General features: G+C 44.5%; 1 protein-coding gene across 4 annotated transcripts in view; it reads right to left on the bottom strand.

Annotated features, from left to right (window-relative positions):
• ZNF502 (zinc finger protein 502) overlaps window positions 1–6,076 on the bottom strand; it is a 35,758-nt gene extending 29,682 nt beyond the window's left edge. Inside the window, exons 1-3 of one of the 4 annotated variants that reach the window (XM_036870739.1) lie at window positions 6,002–6,045; window positions 684–770; window positions 81–438 (exon numbers count right to left, since the gene is read on the bottom strand). In XM_036870739.1, coding sequence (XP_036726634.1) covers window positions 81–135 — 55 coding nt within the window. In that variant the 5' untranslated portion in view covers window positions 136–438; window positions 684–770; window positions 6,002–6,045. Of the gene's footprint in view, window positions 1–80; window positions 439–683; window positions 771–6,001 lie in introns of those variants that run through there. The other 3 variants (XM_036870738.1, XR_005022008.1, XM_036870740.1) reach the window with 3 other exon arrangements.
• Window positions 6,077–10,767: the final 4,691 nt, after the last annotated feature.

The raw sequence follows: 10,767 nt of genomic DNA on the forward strand, positions 1-10,767 counted from the left end.
TCCTGAGCTTCATTCAGTTTCTCTTGTAAAATTTTCAAAGCCCTCCTGTTTCTTCCACTGGTGATCCCTTGCTTACTCACCTGGACAAATCTCTCTTTCAATCTCTCTCTCTTCAGCTCCTTGCATATTCAACATCCACAAATCTTCTCTTTGCTTTGATTGTAAAAGACTTCAAGGTTGAAAAACTGGGAGCCCTGCTCATAGAGGAAAAAAAGGTGGGGGAGGGGATATCACTGTCCCAGTAAACAGAAAAATGAGATAGAGCTGTTGCCTAAGGATATTATCTGGTAACTCACACAAAACCTGTCAGGACAGCAACGTGCCTGCATCACCAAGAGTCAGGGTTGGTGTCCAGCTTTCTAGGTTAACAAACTCCATTTGTCAGCTGTCCAAGAAGTGGCAGCCAGACAGACTGACATATTAGCAAACACTCAGGTACTTGAGAAATAAAGCAGAATGTTATTTATAAAGATAAAAATAACTATGAAGTGAATAGGCATATCCATGTCAATTAGTGCACTCTTTCCACTATACAATAATCTATATGAAAAGTCAATTAATATAGTCAAACGTTGTGTTGGGAAATGGCCTCAGAGCAAGGCTAATGCATTAAGTCTGATCCACCCACCTCCCCTATATGTCAAGGAGCTGGACAGTAGTTAGGGATTTCTATTTGATACAACCTAGAGATATGCTGATTGTCCTTTCTTCAAGATGTCTTATCAATTCAAAATCTTTTCTTCAGGCATAGCTCAATATAAGAGTGTAGGCTGCAGTTGAAAAAACAAAAACACTTTGTGAAATAATTTTTGACTTACAAAGAGTTGCAAAAATAGTATAGAGAGTTTCTGGTTTTTGGAAAGTCAAAATCATAACTGTTCATCCAAAAATGTCTCTCCATATAACCCTGAAGTGAGAAGTAGAATTGGAAGCATTATCTCAAGAAAAACAGAAGGCAGAGAGATGGTTTACCATAATCAAGAGCTCAGAAGGCATGGAAGAATAGGATGTCTGGTGAAGTATATAATAAGGCTGGCCCTGTGGACTTCTCATCAAGGTCTGTGCCTCAGTGTTGAGTTTTAGAGGTTTAAGAGGATCCTATCTGGGATTTCCTGATCCTCTTCCATAGCAGGAACATCCTCTTCCATAGCAGGGACCCACTGCAGAATCCTACAGAGACTCATGAAGTAGTGTGGGGTTTGGCTATAATCAGAGCTAGACAGTGGAGAAAAAGTCAGACATGCCCCCGCCTACCCAGAGCTTACGTCACAGCTCAACAAAGACATTAACACCAGTAGTTACAAATAAGGGAATTATAATAGGAGAAATACTGGGTCCTGTAGAATGCAGAGCAGAGGGGACCTAATCTAATCTGGGAAAGAAAGCCTCCCTGAAGAAGAGATAAATAAGAATTAGACAGGTGAAGAGGGAAAAGAAGATACCAGAGAGATGAAACAGAATATACAAAAGGAATCAAGCCCCATACTTTGGAAGAATGAAAGAGATCTAGTAAGGCCAAAGTATTAGGCACTAGAAATAAGACATGAAGCCCAAGGCAAGCAAATACAACCCTGCAAAGCACTTTAAGGAATTTACCCTAAAGTGAGCAGAAAGCCATAAAAAGTACTGGAAAAGGTTTGAAAAATATGTGACATGATTAGATCTTCTATTAAACACACACACACACACACACACACACACACAACTTATCCTTTTGCCCATAGAGCAAAGTGTGTACAAGGGGTGGAAGGTAGGAGGCAAGGTGAAGGCTGAAGGACCCCTTGGGAGGTTGTTTCAGCAGTCCAATAAGGGGACTGGGATGACTAAGAGACAGAAACAACAGGACAGGATGACTATTGGAGGGAGATGTGAGGGAGAAGGAGAAGTTGATGATAATTTGCTGGTTTGGGGCTTGAGAGATGACAGTGACCTTTAGTGAGAGGGGTAACACTGGTTTGAGGAGGAAAAAGATACATTCAGTTTGAAATACCAGGCATACATATATGGAACAGAGGACAGAGGTGTGGGCTGAAAACTTGTATTTAGAGTTTTTGTCATAAAGAAGGTAATTGAAATTCTGGGGGTAACAGATAAAATCATCAAAAGAGTGTAGCTAGGAAACCTCAACAGTGAGTTTACACATTTATAAGGAGGTTTAACTCTGGCTTTTGATTTTAGATTCCTAATCCCTAAGAGAAATAAGTAAACTAATTTAATATATGATAAAAATTGGCATTTCTAATCATAAAAAAATTGATTACTCACAATTTATGTTGGGACTGTTGCTTAAGTATCTGGAAAAAACACTTAGTGAGATTCCTACCTCACACCACATACCAAAATAAACCGAAACCCCGTAAAGGGTTTAAAAATGTATTTTTGATTTATACATCAAGAAGTAGATAGACCTGATAGATAAAAGACTTCCTATTAACGAGTAAAGAAAAAAGATGAACCGATAGAAAAATGCAAAGTACAACAAATACACCAAGAATTTAAAAAGGCCAATAGACATACCAAAACAAAGTTTCACCTCACTGGTAATCAAAGAAATGGGAACTGAAAGAATGAAGAATCAATTTTTATATCAAGTTGGAAACTCTCTCTTTAATGCTAAAACTCAAAACTGGCAAAGGTGCAGGGAAAGAGAGCTTCTCATACACCACTGGTGGGAATGTAAACTGGTACCATCTTTCTAGAGCTAACTGGCAATATACTGGGTTGGCCAAAAAGTTCGTTCGTAAGATGTTACAGAAAAACACAAATGAACTTTTTGGCCAACCCAATATATTAGGTCTTAAAGTTGTAGGCTGAGTGGCAGTTGGGACACCACGATCACCATTTTGTAGGTACAGAAAGTCAGAACAAAATTCTCAATCTGTACTATATACAACACCTGCAATGGATCTCAGAAGATCCTCAGTCATCAGTATGTCATAAAAATGCCTATATTATTTAACCTAGTAATTCTACTGTTAGAACTTTTTCATAGAGAAGGAACCTTCCAGAGTGGGAGAAAAAAACCCAAACTGAACTCTTTTGCTACCTGTAAAAAAAAAAAAAAAATCCCCTGAAATGTTGGAAAACACAATTTTTCTGTTGATGGACACTGAGGCTTAGCAATTTAGCAAAGTATGGTACTTCCACTTGGTGGAAATTATACAGACATCAGATAATTGAAAATGAAAATATGTGACAATGTGGAAAAATACTTATAGGCAAATGTGAAAAAAAACCACAGGATATTAAAATTTCAAATACAATCTAACGTCATATATGTATGTTAAAATATACATATGAATAAGATCAAGAAGGAAAAGTAATCACCACCATGTTGATATAAATTATGAATGATTTTCTCTTCTATTTTCCAAATTTCCTCAATCATCTATATTTTGCCTTATTTTTAAAAAACTTAAATCTCTCAGAATATCTATCAATTTGTTAGCCATGATCATCTTGAGGAATAAGATTATGGTAAACTTTTGTTTTAAGGCCTTTCTTTTTGCAATGTTTGAAAGTTTTCCTGTAGAAATAAGTAAATAACTCTGTAGTCAGAGAAAACAAGTGAAAAAAATATAATCAGCGATAAGCACAGAGATTTATGTACAAAGATCACATTGTTACTATAACTGTAAAAAATACAGGCAAGTAAACATTGATGGCATATCAGTATGATAGATTATGAAACTATTAAGAGTCATGTTTGCAAAGAATATCCATGAGAAAATACAATGTTAAAACTGGAGACTACAAAACACTAAAACAAAAAATATGCACATATATACCAGTACTAAAGTAAGCATTCAATAAACAGAAACTATTATTACTACACAGATATATACAAAACACACACATAAGAAAGAACAGAGGAAAACCCACTAAAATGTCAACAACTGATCTCTAGGTCATTTAATGGGTTACTTTATTTTGTCCTTTATATCCTTCTACATATTTCATTTTTCCTGCAATAAACATGAATTACTTTTATAGTCAGTAAACCATTTAAAAATGAGAGATCTCACTCAGGGGTTTAAACACCCCCCCCCCCAGAAAATACCTTTCTTTTCACTGCCACACCTAACGGATATGGTATTGGTTTCCCTTTCAAAATAAGATCAAAGTGGCAAAGTGGACTGGACTGGGACTCAGGAAACTTTGCTCTGCCATAGCCCACATGAGCAGGCTATTTATCTGAAAAAGGTGACAAATTAGATAATATCCACGAGCCCTTCCAGCTCCAACGTTCTGTGAAACCCCTGACTAAATTTTTTTTTTTTTTTTTTTTGGCTGCGCCACACAGCTTGTGAGATCTTAGTTTCCCGACCCCAGGGATTGAACCCAGGCCCTCAGCAGTGAAAACTCGGAGTCCTAACCACTGGACCACCAGAGAATTCCCTAAATGAGTTAATTAATTCACGTAAAGCATTTATAAAGATATCTGCCACATATCAGGCACTCAACAGGGGTTAGGCATTATTATGTTTGAGAAGGACACGTTGGTGACAACCACTGCCCTCCAGTCGTGGATCATCTGCGCTGTTTGTCTACGCCAAAAGTTAGCAAACCTTGCCTTTGTAGTTTGAAAACAGAACCAGACAATAGGTAAACAAGTGATCTTGGTTGTGTTTCAATAAATTTTTTTTTACGAAAACAGGTGGTAGACCAAAATTTAGCCCATGAGCCACAGTCTGCTGTCCCCCTGGCCTCTAAGTTGCCCAGAATAGGATGTACAGGTGCTTCCACAAATACATAATGTGGAATAATCTGTTGGTGATTTTAAGATGCTGAAAGGATCTATCTGAATCCAGATTTGGGGGAAACGGGTATTATGGTGAACGGACATATATATCTCCATCCTCATCTTGCTAAACTAAGAGGGATCTGGCTTCCTCCTCATGCCTTGTAAGCTTTCTCCCTGCTGCCACTTCCCTACCCCTCTAGAAGGATTCTGGGGAAGCCAGGTGGGGTTTTCCAAGAATTTGAAACTACAATTCCTTCAATAAGACCACACTTAAATGTACTCTTCTCTGAAGCCCTTCTTGATGTGCCTGTTGGCCCCAAGTAACGTATTCTTCCAGGCTGCAGCAGCACACTGGATCTATCTCTTCTGCAGCCTTGGGTCATTCAGTAGCAATGTGTCCTCGGATAAGTTACCTATTCTCTCGTACCTCAATCTCCTCACTAAAAACTAGACAATACGTTGCTGTGAAGGCTAAATAAATTAGCACAACTGCTTAAAACAGTGGCTGGTACACGTTAAGTGCCAAATAAATGTGTTTTAAAACATTACCACAGAAATCTGCTCACATATATATCTTCCAGCACTACGGAGGAAGCGTCTTCCCATTTGGCGGGCTCCGAGGTCACTCACCCTGTAGCCCCGCCTCTAAACCCTGTGTAATATTTGGCAAGTAATGGATAGTAAATTTTTGTTGTTAGACGTTAACATTTCCATACGTGCTATCACGTACATGCTATCAACTGAGCTTTAGAGAGAAAAGAAGGCAGTGACAGTCCAACTTTATAGAGATCAGGAAACCGGCTCTATCATGGGTAATTATAACCCAGGTCTCGAGACTCCCTAGCTAGTGCGCTTTACACTATTTGCCTTCTCCTCTTAAGTCGGTCCCTTAAAAAAGTGTGAGCTGCAGGACTGGTTGGGGGAAGTAGCTGGTATCCAGACCGAGAACTCTGGCCCCAGGATTTCATTTCCGAACACGGGTCCTAGATCTTGATCATTTATCCATCACTCAATCATCATTCATTCATTTATTCACTTCACCATCTTCTTAGGCGTGTCCTCTGTGCCAGGCCCTGGTGAGTGCAGTGTTGAAGCTGCAAGCCGGGCCGGGCCGCCGGGAGTTCGGAGCCGCCGTGCAGGCAGCAATCCGGGGAGAACGAGGCCCGGGCGGGCTTGCTACATAAACCTGGGCCGCCGCCACAGCTGAGACGCACCCGGAGCCGCTGCCTTCCCCTCCCTTGGGCCCCGCCCGCTCACCGTGATGTCCGGCGGCTCCCAGCGGGGCGGCGACCACGGTCCCGGAGGTACACGGAAACCCAGGGCGCAGGCTCACCCGCCCGGACCGGAAGAACAGTAGCGCGACCGGTAGTGCGTCATCAGCGACCCCCGAAGCGCAGCCCTCGCTTGCCTCTCTAGGAATCGGGAGGAGCCTCTCGATAGGGGCCTCATAGAAGCCGATCGCGGGCTGGTTTCCCTCCAAGCCCAGTGGCGTGCCTGATGTCCCATGAAAGACTGCCTTCAGCCGGAACACAGTGACCACCTCATGCCTGGGGAAAACTGTAGATGGGGGCGTTAGGGTTGGAAAGATTGCTAAGTGGGAGTCAGAACGGGCCATCTCGGACTTCCCTGGTGGCGCAGTGGTTAAGAATCCGCCTGCCAATGCAGGAGACATGGGTTCGAGCCCTGGTCGGGGAAGATCCCACATGCCACTGCGCAACTAAGCCCATGCGCCACAACTACTGGCCTGTGCTCTAGAGCCCGCGAGCCACAACTCCTGAGACCACGTGCCACAACTACTGAAGCCCACAGGCCTAGAGCCTGTGCTCTGCAACAAGAGAAGCCACCCAATGAGAAGCCCGCTCGCCGCAACTAGAGAAAAGCCCGTGCGTAGCAACAAAGACCCAAGGCAGCCAAAAATAAATAAATAAATTTATTTAAAAAAAAAAAAAAAAGAATGGGCCATCTCAGCAAGGGAGTAGTACATTCCATCTGCTAAAAATAGCTCCTGATTATGAACCTTGACCTCAACACTGGGCTCTGACCAGGGAGGCCAGCCTGGTGTTTCTTCCGGGTGTGAGTGGTCTGGTGGCAGACGAGATGGGAGCTCTGGCTGAAGGCCTTCCTGCACTGGGTGCAGCAATAGGTCTTCTTGCCCGTGTGGCTCTGCGGGTGCACCAGGAGGCGAGGGCTTCAGCTGAAGGCCTTGCGGCACTCAGGGCACACGTAGGGCTTCACCCCAGTGTGCACCCTCTGGTGCAGGATCAGGTGGGAGCTGCGCGTGAAGGCCTTCCCACCCTCCCCGCACCCACACGACTTCTCCCGTGTGCATTCTCTGGTGGACCATGAGAGTGGAGCTCTGGCTGAAGGCCTTGCCATACTCAGTACATGTAGAGAGATTTTTGCTGGGGGCAAGAAGTGTTTTGGTTTTTTTTTAACTTTCATATACCCCCTGATAAAAAGGGAACAAGATTGGAAATGCACCATGCAAGGAAGTAGAATAACACTCCCTCTGGAATAAAGATATATCAATCATTGGTCTTTCATGGGCCTTCTACTTTTTCAGAATAAAATGAAAACACACACTCATTCACAAGAGAGGTACTTGAAAAGAGGTGAAAAGAACAGAGTAAAGGCACCCATCTATCCACAAGTCTATCTGTAGCATCAGTCATATAAAGATTCTATATACATTAAATCAATATATTCCTGAATTGAATTCCCTTTGAATTAAAAATTGCCATTGAAAAAAGCTCATTAACAAGTCTCTCCTCACTTACTTGTCTGCAGGCTGTTCAGAATGCCCTGCTGTCCTGCTCCCCTCTTTTCTGGCTTCCCCAATGCACAGACCTCTGGAATCTCTCCCTGGAGTCTTCCAAAGAATTCTCCTTTCAGTTTGCTCTAGAATCAAATCCTCCGTTTCAACTTTGGTCTCACTATCTGAGCAAGGCATAGAAGATAAAAACAAATAATATATAGCAAAAAGAAAAGGAGAATCAGCTTTATATTCTAGACAGGAAAGAGACTATACTGGGATTTAAGGAAACCCAATAAATGACTTCTCTCTTTAAATAAGCAACATGGGGAAATTCCCTGGTGGTCCAGTGGTTAGGAGTCCGTGCTTTCACTGTTGAGGGCCTGGGTTTGGGGAACTAAGATCCTGCAAGCCATGGGGCATGGCCAAAATAAATAAATAAATAAAAGTAAAGAATCAACATAGCACTGGGGCCAAGAGTGTGGTCTCTGGGGCCAGACTGCTGAGGTGAAATCCTGCCTCTGTCACAAGCAGTTACTTGACCTCTCTGTGCCTCAGTTTTCCTATCTGTAGAATGGATTAATGCTAGTACCTATTTCATGATGTTTTTAGAACATCATGAAATTATGATTTCACTATAATTTCATTATTCATTATAATAGTTCTAATACATTAGAACTACCTAATGCTAGTACCTATCTCATGATGTTCTTAGAATTTAAAAATTTAATGTCCATAAAGTGTTAGCTAGGTAAGTGTTAGCTATTAGTAAAATTCTCTGCTCAATTGACAAATAAGATATGCAAAGACCAATATATTATCTTTATTACTGAAAAGCTGATATTGTTGAATGTGGCTTATAGTTGCAGTCAAGTGAGGTTACTAACACCGAATCCCAGGATTAGATAGCATTAACCACCCAGGGACACAGTGCTGGGCTACCATGGGTTTGCCCCTGTAACACCTGCAGCAAAGAGGAACAGGACGGACACATGGTCTCTGTGGAAAAACTGGACCCCAAGGGTGAGGAAGGAGGAGGGCTGGCTTTCACACAGACTTTTCCAAAGTCATCAATCAAATCCAATCCCTTTTTGTCCTAGGGCAAGAGTGAGTGTGGGGTCAGAGAGAGGATACAAGTGTTACACCAGTGAGCTTCCTGAAACATCAGGAGTGAGGGAGTAGAGTATTTAAATTCATAATTTTTCTATACATGCACCATGGTTTCAGAGTATGGGCAGAGAAAGAAAAAAAAGAAAAAGAAAAAGAAAGGGCAGTAAAGGAAAGCTTGCATTCTGAGGAAGAGGCAGAGATGGCTCTGTCACCAGAAATGTGCCCAGGGAGGGCCATGCCTGCAGATGTAAAGACTGCCAAAACAGGAGGGGACACACGGGATGTCTTGGGAACTGGCCAAAGCAGCAAGTGAAGGTCAGAGAAGGGCTTGGATGCGGACTGTGGGTCCCTAGGAGTCAAGGAGCTTGAGCGCATCCCCCTTGCCAGCGAGAGAGAGGCAGGATGAAAACTCCTGAGAGGGAACTGAGGGGTCCATGCAATCAGGTAGGGCAGGGGAGCAGGGAGCTACGAGGTAGGCAGGGCCAAGGGCCTGCTGTGGGCAAAGCCAGGCCCTGGGATTGGCAGTGGGGCAGGGAGGCAGTGCACAGAGGTGTGGATCCCCAGCCTCACAGCCTACAAGCTTAGTCTAGGTGGGAAGAGAGAACAGAGTGGCCGACCCTCCAAATCGGTGGGGATGGACACACTCTGCCCCTTTTCACCCTACATCTACAGGAAATAGAAGAGGAAAGGAGACCCGCTCAAGGAGGTCCAGGAGAGGGAACTCGGCCTTTGCTTCCAGGAGGGCTGCAGAAGCAGGGGAGCGTCAAAACGCCAAGGCAGCTCCTTAGCTGAGCAGTTCAGTTTCCTCCCTTTGGGACTGGGAGAGCCAGGGAGGCAAGACTCAAGCCCAACACTTGGAAACAGTGATACCTGGTCAAACTGTTTTTGAGCACATTCTCGAAGAGCAAAGAACAGTTTGGAGGGTAGAGGTGGCCAGGGTCTACCTCAGTCCAGCCTGAGCCCTCACTGTGGTCTTATCTCCCATCCCCTAACCCCTTTCTCGGCTTCCCTGAACTTTCTGGTCATATTCATGCTCCCTAAAAAAGATTTCTTGCCTGTTTCTTTTCTCTCGTCTTCCTCATGGCCTGGAGCGGTCAATCTGCGTCCTTCTACTCACCACAACTGCCCAGCCACCCAGCCACCCACCCATCCATCATCTGGGACCGGCTCAGGTCGCACCTCCCTCAGGGAGTCTTAGTCTGCCCCTCCCCAAGCTCCCAGTGATTGGCCCCCTCCTGTCTCCTCAACCACCTCGGCTATCCAGCCCCACTGCTTTGACAAAATGACTTCATATTTTTTTGTGAATTAGGTTTCTCTTTCCCATCTGTCCATTTTATCTTCCCAACGAGGCTATGAGTTTTTGCAGGGCCACAGCTGAATCCTATGATGCCTACAGCCTTCCTAACCTGGTGCATTGGTGCAGGTCTCTGTGAGGACACAGTGCTGGCTAGGCATAATCCCTGCCCTCAAATCTACCAAGCGGAGGGACTTCCCTGGTGGCGCAGTGGTTAAGAATCCACCTGCCAGTGCAGGGGACACAGGTTTGAGCCCTGGTCCAGGAAGATCCCACATGCCACGGAGCAACTAAGCCCGTGTGCCACAACTACTGCTACTGAGCCTGCGCTCTAGAGCCCGCGAGCCACAACTACTGAGCTTGCGTGCCACAACTACTGAAGCCCACATGCCTAGAGCCCGTGCTCCACAACAAGAGAAGCCACCGCAATGAGAAGCTCGCTCACCGTAACGAAGAGTAGACCCCGCTTGCCACAACTAGAGAAAGCCCGCGCGCAGCAACGAAGACCCAATGCAGCCAAAAAAAAAAGAGGCATATGCTGAAGAGTCATCTCCAGGAGGGGATATGGGCCCCACACAGTCACAAAAGCATCCCTCCCAAAGCACACCTTCTCTTCTTGGACAGGGAGCTCAGCCTGACTAATGATCACAGCAATGCGACATGACTGACAGTTCACAGCCTCGTCCTGGCCCCGTCTCCTTGAAGCTCACCACCCTGTGACACTGGCTGGGCAGGTGAGGAAATTGACTGGGAAGCTGGCTGGGCTGGTGAGGAGTCTGTGGCTTCCCAGAGATGACCCAGCAAGCCAGAGGCAGAGCAGGTCCTCAGATGACCCTCAGGGCTGCCTGGCACTCAGCACTCAGTACG

Source organism: Balaenoptera musculus, chromosome 11 (assembly GCF_009873245.2).
Source record: "Balaenoptera musculus isolate JJ_BM4_2016_0621 chromosome 11, mBalMus1.pri.v3, whole genome shotgun sequence".
NCBI classification, from domain to species: domain Eukaryota; kingdom Metazoa; phylum Chordata; class Mammalia; order Artiodactyla; family Balaenopteridae; genus Balaenoptera; species Balaenoptera musculus.